The following is a 14,872-nucleotide window of genomic DNA, read 5'->3' as shown; positions in this document are numbered from 1 at the left end:
TACCGCAGCAGTTGATGAATACATGAATATATGAATGAATGGCTTCCTTGAACCAAGTCACCAGCTTGAAATTTGTGGACCCTGGTAAGGAGGATGGCTATGGTGAAAGGTGAGCGTGGGTCATGAAAACAACTTTGGCATGCCCTCTCGGGAAGATGAGACCATATGCTCTAAAATTTGGGTATAATTTTCTGCCTTCATTCAGGTCCCATAAAATTCTCCCCCAGTGTACTCCCTTGCATAAAATTAGAAAAATAAATGCGATATTCTGTTGGTAACCCTTCCTCAACATTATGCAGCCTGAAAGACTGCCCTCAGTGGGCTGATTCAAATGGAATCATCCTGTTTCAAAAACGTTACCTTAAAATTGTTCTCCCTTATTATTAATATAACATTGCTTCATGAATTGCTTGAATAACGCCGCATTGTTTATTTCATTTTCATTTACTCTTTATTTCTGAAGTTTTCAGGCCAGATGAGATCAGAAAAACAAAGCCATTTGAACAAAGGGAAGCAACGGTTTTTGTTATATTTCATTCTCTGTATGATGTTTCCTACTTAAGAAGGAATTTAGCTCCAAGTTATACTCAGGAAGAGAATGCAAACTATTATATATAGGATGGATAAACAACAAGGTCCTACTGTACGGCACGGGGAACTCTATTCAGTATCCTGGGATAAATCATAATGGAAAAGAATATAAAAAAGAGTGTGTGTACATGTAAAACTGAGTCACTTTGCTGTACAGCAGAAATCAAAGACAACATTGTAAATCAACTATACTTTAATAAAATTTAAATAAAAGTCCCTATCATGCACCTTTGTGAAGGAAGATGGACACCACGCTCCTTCCCCCCACCCCACCTCCTCTCCTCAACAAAGTTGTTTCAGCGGCTCTATGGCTCCTGCGAACCTGCGAAGACGGGCTGTCAACTGCCGTGGCCTGTTAGGGCAGGCTTTTCCGTCAGTGGCCAGCTTTCCACCCACAGTTAGCCACCAGGGGGCCGCCTGTTTGGATCCAATGGTGCAGACTCCACAGCTTTCCTCCAAACCAACCAAAACATCCCGGGCAGCTTCAGAGCAAAGCCCAGGAACTTCCCTGCAAAAGGAGAACTTCTCTCCAGCTACAAAACCTGCAGGTCCTAGAGTGCAGCCTTGTGAAGGGTGAAGAATAAAGCACGGATTTCTTGCCAAGGACCCAGGGGAAACAGGGTCCGTGGAGTCTGAAGGAAGAGGTCCCTCCCTCTCGCCAGGGAGGGGGTCTTCAACCCCTCCTCTTGACACGCGCGCTAAAACTCTGCACCCCAGGGGCAGGGCAGTTTCTGAATTCTTGACAGTGGTGGTCGTTGGTGCTGTCAGTAGGCTTCTCGTCGTCCCTTTCCCTGGGATGCTCACTAGAATCGGGAATAAAACATACGTCACCGGCTGGAAATCTAGAAAACTCTCCAATAAATCATTGTTCAGACAGTTGAAGCTAGAAAAAAAAACACAAAACTCCATCAAAACAATTCGTTATACATGTGTACATTGAATAACGAAGGCTGAATTATTTTAATATTATCTATAAGAAAATCATTGTACTCTATCGTCAAAATCGTTTTATTGCAACCCTAGCTTCGGACCGATGACAGTTTTCTGGGTACTCAGGCTTTTCACAAGCACGCCTCTAGCCCAGAACACAGCAGCCTGCTTGCTTCTCTCCCAGCCTGAACCCTTGGCCTTCAGGACTGGGGGTGGGGTTGGGGCTGGGGGTGATTGTAGAAGTTCATATCTGACTGGGGCAGGACTTTTCAAAAGTATAAATTATTTTTGTCTTCCGGGTTTTATTTGTACATGTCCAGGGCAAAGACAAATTAACAGGGCGGCCCTTCCGGAACCTGTGGAGGGTCCACACCCTGCGCCCGTCTCCCAGGATGTACAGGGTTGGTGTGGACGGGTGCTTCCGTCAAGCGCAAGCCAGGTATTTTCCAAACTTCCATTCCCGGAGGTGGCAATGGTGGGGACCGCCAGACGCCAGCGGGAGCGAGGCCCCAAGAGGAGCCAGAGCGCCGTGTCGGCCCGACACGCGCCACAAGTGGTTTTGAGAAGGAGGGAGGAGCGCGGCGGCCCGGGCCAAGAGGAGCTTCTGGAAGTCACCCCTCCCCGGCCCCGTGTCCCTCGTCCCCCGTCCCTTCCTCTTTGCCGACTAGAGGAATGACGCCCAAGCCCGAACCTCCGTGCGCACGCAGCCGGGTGGGTGGACGCGCGGCCACCAAAAGCGCCGCGACATCGCCACCCGGGGAGGACCCCCGGGGTGGATGGCACGGCCGGGACCCGGACCAGGGGGAGCCCGCACCTGGGGCGGCAGGTGCGGAGGCGGCGAGCCGGATGGCGCGTGCCGGGCGCGCTGGGCAGGGGGCGCGGGCCGGGAGCGGCGGGCGCGTCCGAGCGCCTGGCCGGGGCCGGGCGGGGGCGGCGGGGGCGGCGGGGCGCGCGGCCCGGAGGCCGTTTCCCCGCGGCGCCCCCGGCGGAGCCCGGCTGGCCTGCTCCCGGCCGCCGCCGCCGCCGCCACCGCCGCGCGAGTCGGACCGCCGGGCGGGCCGGAGGGGAAACCAGGTGGCCGGAGGGGAAACCAGGTCACCGGCTGGCAGACGCGGCGCAGAGCGGCGCTGGAGCCGGAGGAGGGCAGCGGCCGGGAGCGGGCCGGGCGCTCGGGCCCGGGAGGCGGGGACTCGGCGGCCGGGCCGCACTCGCTGCCGGCGCCTATAAAAGTGGAGCGGCCCGGGCGGGCGGCGCGGCCCTGGCTGCGGCCGCCTCTCCTCGCCCGGGGAGTTGACATTTTGCAGGACTCGCGCGACGTCCCGTCGCCGGCGCGCCCCGGGACCCCGCCGCCGGGAGGAGGGGGCGGAGGAGGGTGGAGACTGCGGGGCTTGGCCAAGGAAGGCGCACATCCTCGGGCGGGCGGCCGTGACGCGGCGGGGATTAACTTTGCATGAATAATGTGAGTGCGCTGGGGAAGGAGACCTTCTGCTCCCGGGCTCGGGCAGCGCCCGCAGGCTGCGGTCCCCGGGCAGCGGCGCCCGACCCGGTCGGCTCGAGGGCACCGGTAATTTGGCGAGAGGACGGCGCGGAGGCGGGGGTGCGGGGGAGGGGGCGGCGGTCCCCGCTGTCCGGAGGGTGGGCGGGAGGGCGACGGGGGTGTCGCGGGAACCCCACGGGGTGCGAGCGGCGACGCCTGGCGCGCGCGCGCGGGCGGGCGTGAATGAGGTGTCAGCCGCCCGAGTACCCGCCTCCGGGGGTCCGCGCCCCGCCTGGGGGAGGAGGTGCCCTGTCCTCCCGGGCACCGCTCGGGGAGCCGCGGCGTGGGCGGCGGCGGAGCGGGCCGGCAGGGGCGGCGGTGTTCCTCAAACCCCGAGCCCAGCTGTTGACAGCCTCCTTGTGACATGGAGTTTGGCATCCTCAGCGCCGAACCGAGTGGAAGTTTCCATGATGAGGAAGTTCTGTGACACGAGGGTTTGGAAAAGGTTGGCAGACACCGGGGCTCGGGGGGTGGGGTGGAGGCGGTTTAAAGGGACTGCGGGTCCCCCACCCGCCCTGTTCTCCTGTCCCGGAACTCCGGGCTTTGGAGAGGGAACTGGCGTGCCCGGCGCCTTGGCGTCTCCCCCTCGCCTCGGGGAGTCGGGGGCGATGTCGATCGCCTCCCGGGTCGCGCTTCTTGCTTCGCTTCTCTTGACGCAGCATCTTACCCTGGGCCGCCTCGAGTCGGTTCCGATCCCCGAGTTGTGCCAGCTGCGCGCTCCCCATCCCACCCCTGCCACCCCTCGGAGAAGGACTCATTGGGGGAGTTTTTACTCCTGGTGGATTTGGTTGCAGTTGTCATTTTTATTTGCCAGTGACCATTGTAGGATCATTAGGGCTAATTCTTAAGCCTTCTGATTTGTTTTAATGGGGGTGGGGTGAGTGTTTTGTTTATGGAAGGTTCAATGTATAAGTTTTCCCCAAATGGGAAATTTTAAAGGAAGGGTCTAGAAGCATAACAGTTCGTGAAATGAGTCAAAGGAAGAGACAAGATTTTACCTGGGCAGACAAGCTCAGACTCTGCATCATCCCCTCTCCACACACGTTTAGAATTTGTGAAGATTCAAACACTAAGCCTACCCAGTAAATAAACGAAGCAGTGTCTTCCCCTTGGCATGTTATTGGTCTCAGGTGCCAGTGAGAGTCGGTTTTAAAGACGTGTTTTGAAGTTCAAAAAATTAAGCATTGCTTGAACAGTGTATTGATACCAGAGCACAGCAGTTTCTAATAGTGCTCAATGTATTGGGTAATGCAGACCTGTTGGACAATGTCTTTACATTATTTGGCCTTCTTTTAGCTTTATATGCATATTTACATTGCAGTAATATACAGCATGCTCTGGATTGCAAGGTAATACAAATTGCATTTTAATCAAATATTCCATGATTCATGCTGAATATTTTTGGGGAGGGATCTGCTCCCTAATTTACCTCTTACCTCTCTTATTCTGAAACAAGTCAGGGACTAGGAAAGATGAAAGAAAAAGGTGTTTTGATGAAAGTTATTTTGAGCAGTGGATGTTTTCAGGAGTTTTCATGCCAGTTGGCTAAGCGTTTTAATTGACTCGAACAGAAATTCCGTAGTAAGTGATTTGTTTAGGGTGGGATATAGGAAGTCACTGATGAGCAGTTACTTACCATTTGTGCATGTTAAACAGATATTATCAGAATCTTATTTTTAATGAATTTTAAAGTTTATTATATACACGAAGTGGTATTGTCTGCTAATAAATATGATTTCTCTATTTCAACAGTTGAAAGTAAATGATACTGAATTTAGCCATAGACTTTTTTAAATGAAGCAATTCCTATTGGCATTACAATGCAAAGGCAGAATTTTATTGACATTGGAACGTTATTTTATAAAGTAACTGACTTTTAAAAGAGGAATAAACATTCCATTTTCCTTCTTTTAGATTCTTTGTAGTAAATTCTACTGCAGAGATGAATTAAGGCAACTTCCTTTTAATTTAGCATCTTTGGGGAAAGGAGATTTCTTAAAATTTCCTTAAGAGCAGAGAAAATTGTGGATCCCTTTCCTTTCCTGGGATTTTTGCAGTTGTTTGAAGCATGGGGAATGTGGAGCCACACATGGGATTGCAGGTTTCTTTTTTGCAGTAAGCTCATCTTTTTAATGGAAATCAGAGTAAAGGTGATTGTTTCTTGAGTTCCTTTTTTTCATTTTATTGTAAAATTTTGTGTTTCTTCTTTACGAAGTACCTGTCCAGATTATAGAGTCCGTGAGAAAAAAGAGTGGTGACTGCCTCATTCACTCATGATTCTCTGGCATCTTGAACAGTGCTTGGTACACAGTAGGTGCTGGATAAATCTTTGTTAAATACATAAATGGTGGTACCCAAACACTGTGTTCCCCAAAATAGCTGACTAAGCCTCTAACGGTACCGATTGGATATGCCAAGATCTATGTCTGCATATGTGTGTGTGCCGTGTATATATGGTTCAATTTCTGTCTCTCTCTTTTAAATACGAAAGCTAGCCCTGTTCTGTGTAGTGACGATGCAGAGAGTTATTTCTGTGAGTTCTTCCTGGGGGGTGTTTACCATGAGCACGTGGAAATCTTCAGCAGCAGTTTGTCTTACATGGTACCTTGATTCCCTGAAGACACTGACCTTCAGCTCCCTGGGTTTCAGCAGAATCTTTATGAGTTCCAGAGGCATTGTCAGTGCTGAGAATGAAATTCCAGGGAACAGACATCACTGAATGAATGATAGCAATGTCTTCTTACTCAGCAGATTCTGGCAGTGCCTTTGGCCTTGGCAGCCCTAAGGGGACCAAGGGCATGTGGTGGTATAGCTGGTCTACAAAAGTGGCTGCTGGAGAAGGGGCAAATGGGACAGTCGGGAGCCAATGCAAGATAGAAATATCCCTTGGTAGTAGATTAGGAAGCAACCTGGTCGTGGCCCTATGCATAAGTTAATTCAGTCAACCTCTCCCCTTTTCCCCTTTCTGCACTTCATAAACAGATTCTGAACCTGATAATTGTGGGAAATATTACACTATCTGAGTTTCCAAGTGACCGAGGTGTGATACACAAGGGTCTTCAAATTAGCTATTCATGGAAACTCTTGTGACAATTGAGACTAAAAGGAAATTACAATTGATGGTTCTGGTCATTTGTTTTTTGTTTGTACGGTATTGACTTCCAGAAATGTGTCTCAGTAAATGCATAGTAAAAATCCCACAAAGTGATGAGACCAGGAAAAATGGTAAAGGAAGAGAGATCAAAATCTTATAGAGGAGTTATAATTAAACTGAAATCATAAGTGCTTATTTCTTTTCAGTATTTAATTTGTCTCTGAGCTTCTCAGTAGCCAAGTTAACAGAAAAAAGGCGGGGACTGAGGTGGCAGGTATGCATTGAAGCTGTAAGGATAAATCAGATAACATTTGTAGAGTGGTTACCATGGTGCCTGGCAATTAGTATATACTCCTGAGAAATGTCAGATCATAATGGCCAATACTTGAACCTCATTTCTACAGAAAATGAAGTTCAGTTCCTTATATGATCAAGTCTTTTACTAACCCTTGAGTGAAAAAAATGCAGAAGACATAATCATGGAAAGTCACCCAGTGGGACTTTATCTTTGGGGGCCTGAGCTCCCATGGCCCAGCGATGGAGATTCTGGACACTGTCCTCAGTGCAGAAATAGAGCTCAGAAAACCTAGAGGAATGAATGGTTAACATGTTCTTTAGGCTGACTTTCTCAAATATCCAGTGTCTCAGCCAAGTTTTTAAACTGGAGCAGTCTGAGGGGACGGGACAAGCCAGGTACTTGAAAATGACACTATGGCCATAAACCTCTCTCAACAGGTGGCCTGGATGCTTGGTGCTTTGGTTTGTATAGTTATCACCCTGAAGGGCAGTTTGTTTTTGTTTCATTTCTGTCTTCCCCTCTGAACTGTGGTGATGGGCTTTGGGTTTACTCAACCTTGACTTGTAGCACTTAGCAAAGGCTTTGACACATGGGCACAGGGAGAGGCTGGTTGGAAGAATGAATGGGGCGGGGGGGGGGGGGGGTAGGCAGAAGAAGGGGATATGCTTCTTTTCCTTTTCTGATACTGTATCAGGTGTCATATCCTGACTTAGTTTTGCCCAAGTGAATGTTTGCTGCCTAGGTTACATTGTATGTCCATATCACAGCAGAGTATTTTGCTAGAAGGGCTTGTTCTAGTGTCTGAGCTGGTTGAGCAATAGATGACAATAGGTGCTTTATTTAAAGTCATTTTGATGACTTAACTTAATTCCTCATTCCATCTACAAGAATTTGGGTACCTACTATGTGCCTGACCCCTCTGGTCGCTTTGCAGCTCAATGTGTAGCCTAGTGAACTATGAGACACTATGCGTAAATTAATGCAAAGGGATCCTGAAATGGTCTCCACTGTGATGGAATGGATATGCCTATCAGGGTCCCTCATATGGTCCCCTAGATGAAATAAAGTTCTTTTAATCTGAGGATGGTTTTGTGGGTTTTATCACCCATGTGTGTTAGTGTAAATTGCCGTGTGATTCACCCAGGACTCTCTTGGGATCCACGTGGTGTGGGGTTGAATACTTCAGCTTGGTGCGTCTCTGATTAAGGATCTTCACGCTCCACCTTAAGTGCCCAAAGTGTTAGTCAATTATGGCATTTAAGCAAATGGGGGAGGGGGAGAATATCCAGCTCACCGAGTGGAAGATAATATATTTCCATACCCTGCTCTCAGGAATCTGGCCGACTGACAGTGAGAATCGGGATCTGCACTTAATGCTAGTGTTCTCTGGTCCATACTGTCCTAATTTCCAGCGACTTTGGAGACTTTATGTACTGGCAGCTCTTCCTGTGCAGTACTATTTTTATTGAGTGAGAAACCGAGCTCTGCTGTGAACTTAAGTATCTTTTCCAAATGGCAAGTCAGGAGAGCCTGGAATTAGGACCCAGGAACCTTGACTCTGTCCCAGGAAGCATATTGTAGCCTTTCCATCATGACAGACACTCTAACACGTTCATATACGTATATGTATATGTGTATACAGCACATACAATAATATGCATATTATGATATGCAGTGTGTTTATAACAGTATAGTAGTACATATAATAACGTGCATATGTGTGTCTGTGTATGGGTGTGTGTGCATGTGTGTGTATGCCAAGAGTGGACTGTGGATGAGGCACACACAACAGTTATGAAAGGATTGATCTGAACTAATTACTCATTCAACATCCTAGTTCTAAAAACAGCTTTCAAGAATCATGGCTTCTCTTCTGTATGAAGAATGTAGGGGTTTATTCAGAAAGCCATGAGTGATAAGCTGATGAAAGCAAGATCTGGGACAAAGGAATGCTAATTGACAGCAGGTCTGTCTTCTTCATTTGGGTTGTGCACTTGTGTACTCCTCTGGAGGCCCAGCAGTGTTTGTGATGAGAAGAGTGGAGAAGATAGCCCTGGCTTTGGCGGCATCCTGTATGATCGTGGCATTCAGGACCCACTGAGTATTCTGACTCTTGTGACTTACGTTGTTCTGTGGTTCTCAAGATGGCTCAGGTATACTTTCCCGTCTTTTGTTTCTCTTAAGACTTTGTTTTCCCAGATTTCAGCCATGGTTGTATAGAACAGGTGGTGAAAAAAATCATGACTAATGTTCATGATCAAGACATTCCTGGGTTCGGGTCAACATTTTCGTATTTCTCTCGCACGTGCAGCAATGTCTCACCACTGGCTTGTCTGTACATGCAGAGTATGCCTCTGTGACAAGTGTGTGTCATGTTCTCACATACAGTGGAAAAGGCACTGCTTGTCCCTGGCTTCAGCTGGTTCCCATGGCGAGAAATGCCACAGTCATGCTGATGTCCTCAGCTACACATCCTGTCATCACTTTTAGTCCTTCTCCAGTACTCCTAAATGTTTTGGCAGATGCTCATCGGATTTTACTTTTTATTTGCTACTGGATGGGAAATCCTGAGTTTAACAACTTAATACAAGCGTTCTCAGAGCCTACTTTTATGCTTGTGTGCATATGACTCTCCAAGAGAGAGGGTAGGTATCAAAACTTATTTGGTCAAAACTTCTTTGATTGTGTGTGTGTGTGTGTGTGTGTGTGTGTGTATAAAACCACAGATGGCTAAAGTAAAATGCAAAATGTTGTGAGGAATAGTTCACAGTAGCACATTTAAAAAAATTAGTCCCATTTGTCTTAACTTCTACATTTTATGGAAAGTGTTCATTCAAAGGAGCTAACCCCACATTGAACCTTTTTGCTCCTCTGTAGAAAATCTATCAGTTTGTACTCAACACTGATTAGTGCAGCCATTGTTGAAGTGTTTGTGATGGTGTAAAACTCAGGCTAAATTGCTGTTATTTTAAAAATATTATAATCATAAAAAATATCTTTTCTTGACTTCATTTCTGGTATTCAGAGATATTAATTTACATAAGCCAGAGAATGGTTTATTTCTGCCATACATGTTTTTGTTTACTTTTTTTAAATTTCACCTAAGCTTCATTGTAATTTCTATGCTACTTCCAGCATCTGGAAATCTAGAATAATGTATTTATATCCGAATTGCAGTTACAACAGGGGAAAGTGTAAGGTTGTATATTCCTGTATTATTTGTCTTTAAGAAAAAGAAACCAAGGGAACCTTATATAGGAAATCTTTTTAAAAACAATTTAATTTGTGGCCTATATGAATGATGAACATAATTTATCTTGTAGTGTAGTAGTTGTAAGGGACTCTTGAAAAAAAATAATCCTAGACATTTGGCTTATTAATTTGATCTCACACTATAGATTTGTAAATGTGAGGTATTGCTAAGGTGAAGGCATCCTCTAGAATGTACTCTACATGCATTCATTTACTGTTAATTAAGAATATGTGTTCAGATTTATCTTTATTGGAGTTGCCACAGAAACCAAGCTGTAAAATATGTAAACTTGTTTCTTTTCTCCTGGAATTTGTGCATCCCTCCATCCGTCCCTCCATCCCTGTATCCATCCCCCCATCCCTCCATCCCTCCAACCATCCATCCCTCCATCCCTCCAACCATCCATCTATGTATTGGGCATCTACTGGGTACCAGGCTCTATGGTAGGTTCCAAGACACCATGGTGAGCATTTAAAAATCCTTGCTGTAGAGATGCTCAGAGTCTTCTGGGTCAATCTACAGGAGTTAGTATAGAGCAGTGTTTCTCAGCCTCTGTACTATTGATATTAGGGGCCGAATAATTCTTTCCTGTGATGAGCTGCCCTAATTATTGTAGGATGGCTTCTACCTACTAGATACCAGTAGCTCCCCCCACACGCCAGTTGCAGCGATGAAAAATATCTCTAGATATTGCCAGTTGTGTCATGGGCAGCAAAATCATCCCCACTGAATACCACTGGCATAGAGTTAGGAACCAGAGCTGCAGAGTGGGAATGTGTGGATTCATAGCTTGTCTTCCCCGGCTTGGTTGCACGTGCTCAGTTTCCTCATCTGTGACACGAAGATTAAATGAAATAATGTACCACTTAACCTGCAATGAATTGTTCCTAAATATTAGCTATTCCTAGTGGTGATAGAATTAATGCTTCAACAGTTACAGTCAGCTACAGTGTTGATAAGTTCTATGATGGAGTAAGTATAGAGAGTTCTAGGCAGTAAGAACACCATGTACAAGTGTCTGAAATGGAATAAAAGTATGAAGCATTTGGGAAATTACAAGGAGTTTAGTCTGACGGGCACAGGACAGTAAATGAAGTGGTAGGAGCCACATGATGAAGTCACTGCAGACCAAATAAGGAATACAGACTTTACCTTGACAACATGGAGAGACTAAGGAATGGTCAGCACGTCAGATTTTTATTTTAGAAGGGTTCTTTGGGGTAGGTCTTGAGTGGGGCAGAGACTGGAAATGGTGAGCCCAGTTAGAGGTTCTAGAACAATACACTGAGAGAGGATGGCTGCTGCAACAGAGGCAGTTATATGTTACTGTGAAGTCCTTGGGAACAGATTTCCTTTTCTCCAAGATGTGGCAAATGTTTAACATTTAATTCCAATAAGGAATATTTTTAGCAAGCTGGCTCTACATTTGGGGGAATTTCAAATTTAATTTGAAAGCAGATTACATGATAGGTTCTCTTTAAAGTGTTTTCAAATGAAGCTTAATTTAAAAACTATCTCGCAGCCTATTTGTCGCGGTTGTTACTCAAAGAATTATTTCTCTGCTATTGTGTTGATTTTCTAACTGACATGGATTTTATTTCTTTAATGATCAAAATTAGGGATTGGTGGAGAGTATGAATGAATGATAGTGATCTTATGGAAATACCACCTAATTTAGAATAAAAATATTTTGGACAAGTATCTTCCCTTATCTGAGCCTTAATCTCCATAGTCATGAAGTGGTAAGAGTAGATAAATTAGGTAATTACAAAGTTATCCTTTGTCTGGGCATTATCAGGATTAACTTTTTCATATTGCAAGTTTTAATTTTAAAAAAGTATTGCAAAATATTTTACAAAAATATGCTTGGAGTCAAAAAGAGCCTTACCTAGGGTAATATAAAGGCAGACAATAATTTGTTTGCCTTTTACGTGCCCTTAGCATGATACTTCTTTTCATTGCTTGGTCTTATTTCTTAGTAATGCAAAATCAATTTTCTACAAATATTTTCTATAGTGGACTGTATAATAAATATTTTCAGCTTTTCAGGACTACTCAGCTCTGCCCTGTAGTGCAAAACCAGCCATAGATAGTATGTAAATAGTCATGGCTTTGTACCAATAAAACTTTATTTACAAAAACAGAAGGTGGGTTGTGATTTGCTAACACCTACTAGCCAAGCAGGAGTCCAATAGAAATATAATGTGAGCCACATAGGTAGTTTAAAATTTTCTAATAGCCACATTACAAATGAGTAAAAAGCAAGCAGTGAATTTGATTTCAATAGTGTATTTTATTTCATCCAATATATTCAAAAATTACTAACATATAATGAATATGAAATGCTAATGAGATATGTTACTTTTTGTATTAAACCTTCAGTATCTGGTGTGTATTTTACACTTGTAGCACATCTCAACCTCAACTAGCCACATTTCAAGTGCTCAATAGCCATTGGTGGCTAGTAGCTGCCAGAATTGGGCAGGACCACTCTAGCCTTAAAAATTTATGTTTCTACCAAATTCCATGCAAAAATAAATTGTATGCATTATTTCAAATGATTGAGACACTTTTTCTTGCCATGTATATAGGAAAACACTATCTACACTTTGAAATAAAGTTAAAAGTGCACAGGGGCTAAAGAAAGTAGAAGCTTATCTTTCACCCATGTGAAGTTGAACATTGCTGATCCTGAGTAACTGGTGGCTTTGCTCTGTGTGGATTCTGAGAAGTCCCGATTCCTTTGGTCTTGGGCTCCTCCATCTCCAGCTCAAGGCTTCCAAGGTCATGTCTTCACCACATCAGACCCCTGAGAAGGGATGAGACAGTGCAGAAACACACTGGCCTCTTAACTGCCTCTGCTTGAAAGTGACAGAATCATTTTGCTCTGATTCCACTGGTGAGAACAGTCACATTTCCCCCCAATGAAGCAGGATGGGAAATAACAGCCCCTGTCTCACAGCTGTTTTCCTCTGATGCTTCTATGCTGTGGAAAGGGAGCCGGAATATGTGGTGGTCAGTGAGCTGTCTTTGCTACCCTGTGTCGCTCTGTTTTTCAGTTCTTCTGAGGCTCTCCTTGCAGCACTGTCTTGGTACTTTTGGAGGCATTGACAAGTGATGGAAACATCTCGATAGCAATAAGGTAACCCATTTCTGGGTTTTTGTGCAGTACCACCCTCCTAGCTGACCCAATTCTGTTTCCTCACTTCCTGCTCACTCTTACAGGGTCATCATTAATCTGGCTACACCCAGCTTTTCCTTTTAGTCTTTGACCATCATTTTGATTTCCTTGATAGATCTATATGGGTCATAATATGTGCATAGTGTTGAAAGCTTACTGATCAATCCTGGTATAAGTGGCACATTATTAATGTGCTGATATTTTTTAAAGGAAACTAAAATGTAAAGTAGAGCTATTAGGAAGCAGAGGGCAGAGCTGATTCTTGGTGTGTTGACAGAGGAATTGAAGCCATTTTCCTGAAATCATTTTACAGAGCTTTAGACAGTTTAAATAAATGACTCATTACATAATATCTTGATTAAAAATAGCACTTTTCCTAGTATTTATTCTACTTATCATTCCTTACTACAATGGGGAACCCTCTTTTTTAGTCAAAAAGTGTATTTGCTTATTTTCTTCCCCAATTATAAATGTGCTTGATTAAATGTTCAGACAGTTCTATAGCAGTGCCTCTGGTGAGGGAAATGTAAGAGAGACATGAATAATAAAAGTAAGGTAAGTGAAAAGAACCAAGAAGCACTTTCCTTCTAACTATGCATATTTTACCTTTCTGAAAACTTATTTAATTATTATTAAAATGTCTTAATCTGAGGGTAAGGAAACTGCGAAGTGCACATGTTTTAGATTATTGAGAAATAAGACCAACAAGTGATCAGAAGCATCACACCAAGGGCACGTAAATGGAAAAGAAAGAATTGTTTGCATTTATATTACCCTAAGTAGGGCTGTCTTTGACTCCAAGTCTATTTTTGTAAAATATTTTGCAATATTTTTGAAAATTAAAATTTGCAATATGAAGAAGTTAATCCCGATAAGTACCTCTCAGGTACAGAATCCAGCTAATTCTTTTTTTTTTTTGAAGTATAGTTGATTTATAATGTTGTTTTAATCACTGCTGTACAACAGAGTGATTCAGTTATATTTCTTTTTCATATTCTTTTCCATTATGGTTTATCATAGGATACTGAATACAGTTCCCTGTGCTATACAGTAGGACCTTGTTGTGTATCCATTCTCTATATGAAAGCTTACATCTGCTAACACCAACCTCGCACTCCAGCCCTCCCCCAACCTCCTCCCCCTTGGCAGCCACCAATCTGTTTTCTATATCTGAGTCTGTTTCTGGTTTTTTAATTTTTTTAATTAATTAATTTGTCTATTTATTTTTGGCTGTGTTGGGTCTTTGTTGCTGCACACGGGCTTTCTCTGGTTGTGGCGAGCGGGGGCTACTCTTCATTGTGGTGCTCGGGTTTCTCATTGCAGTGGCTCTAGGTGTGCAGGCTTCAATGCTTACAGCTCGTGGGCTCAGTAGTTGTGACTCGCAGGCTCTAGAGCACAGGCTCAGTAGTTGTGGTGCACGGGCTTAGTTGCTCTGTGACATGTGGGATCTTCCCAGCCCAGGGATCAAATCCGTGTCCCCTGCATTGGCAGGCGGATTCTCAACCACTGCGCCACCAGGGAAGACCCAAGTCTGTTTCTCTTTTGTAGATAGGTTCATTTGTGTCATATTTTAGATTGCACGTATAAGTGAAATCGTATGATATTTATCTTTCTCTGACTTCCTACACTTAGTATGATAATCTCTAGCTGCATCCATGTTGCTGCAGGTGGCATTATTTCATTCTTTTTTATGGCTGAGTAGTATTCCATTGTATATATGTACCATATCGTCTTTATCCATTCATCTGTCGATGGACATTTAGGTTGTTTCCATGTCTTGGATATTGTGAATAGTGCTGCTGTGAACACTGGGGTGTGTGCATCTTTTTGAACCCAGCTAATTCTTGACATTCCATCATAAGGAAGAAATAATTCTCTCAGTAATCCCCAACATGTTTCTGGCTCATCACTGGGATCCCTAGGGCTCATGGTAACCTGCAGTGTGGGCACCAGTAATATCTTAATTAAGTCCAGTCACAGAGCAGGGA

The 14,872-nt window shown here is 44.5% G+C and overlaps 2 protein-coding genes across 19 annotated transcripts in view; one reads left to right on the top strand and one right to left on the bottom strand.

The window, feature by feature from the left end:
• Positions 1-580: 580 nt before the first annotated feature.
• LOC130855211 (uncharacterized) lies at positions 581-2,941 on the bottom strand. Of its 2 annotated transcripts, none has more exons than XR_009054253.1 (2): positions 2,336-2,414; positions 581-1,394 (listed from the first exon to the last, which is right to left on the bottom strand). XR_009054253.1 is itself a non-coding variant. In XM_057738406.1 (2 exons), the coding sequence occupies exons 1-2, from the start codon at positions 2,928-2,930 to the stop codon at positions 874-876; spliced, it is 831 nt and encodes a 276-aa protein (XP_057594389.1). In that variant the 5' UTR covers positions 2,931-2,941; the 3' UTR covers positions 581-873. The 2 variants fall into 2 exon arrangements, 1 of the variants encoding a protein (XP_057594389.1); XM_057738406.1 differs by lacking the exon at positions 2,336-2,414 and adding an exon at positions 2,621-2,941.
• The window catches only part of THRB (thyroid hormone receptor beta), a 386,771-nt gene continuing 373,732 nt past the window's right edge, over positions 1,834-14,872 (top strand). For 4 of the 17 annotated variants that reach the window (XM_057738403.1, XM_057738400.1, XM_057738384.1 and 1 more), the window contains exon 1: positions 2,950-3,085. The gene's annotated coding sequence lies outside the window, so the exon portion shown is untranslated. Of the gene's footprint in view, positions 1,961-2,029; positions 2,348-2,851; positions 3,086-3,190; positions 3,504-11,879; positions 12,846-14,872 lie in introns of those variants that run through there. The other 13 variants (XM_057738385.1, XM_057738401.1, XM_057738393.1 and 10 more) reach the window with 8 other exon arrangements.

This window comes from Hippopotamus amphibius, chromosome 6 (genome assembly GCF_030028045.1).
Source record: "Hippopotamus amphibius kiboko isolate mHipAmp2 chromosome 6, mHipAmp2.hap2, whole genome shotgun sequence".
Lineage (NCBI taxonomy): Eukaryota > Metazoa > Chordata > Mammalia > Artiodactyla > Hippopotamidae > Hippopotamus > Hippopotamus amphibius.
This window is presented reverse-complemented; position numbering and strand designations above follow the sequence as displayed.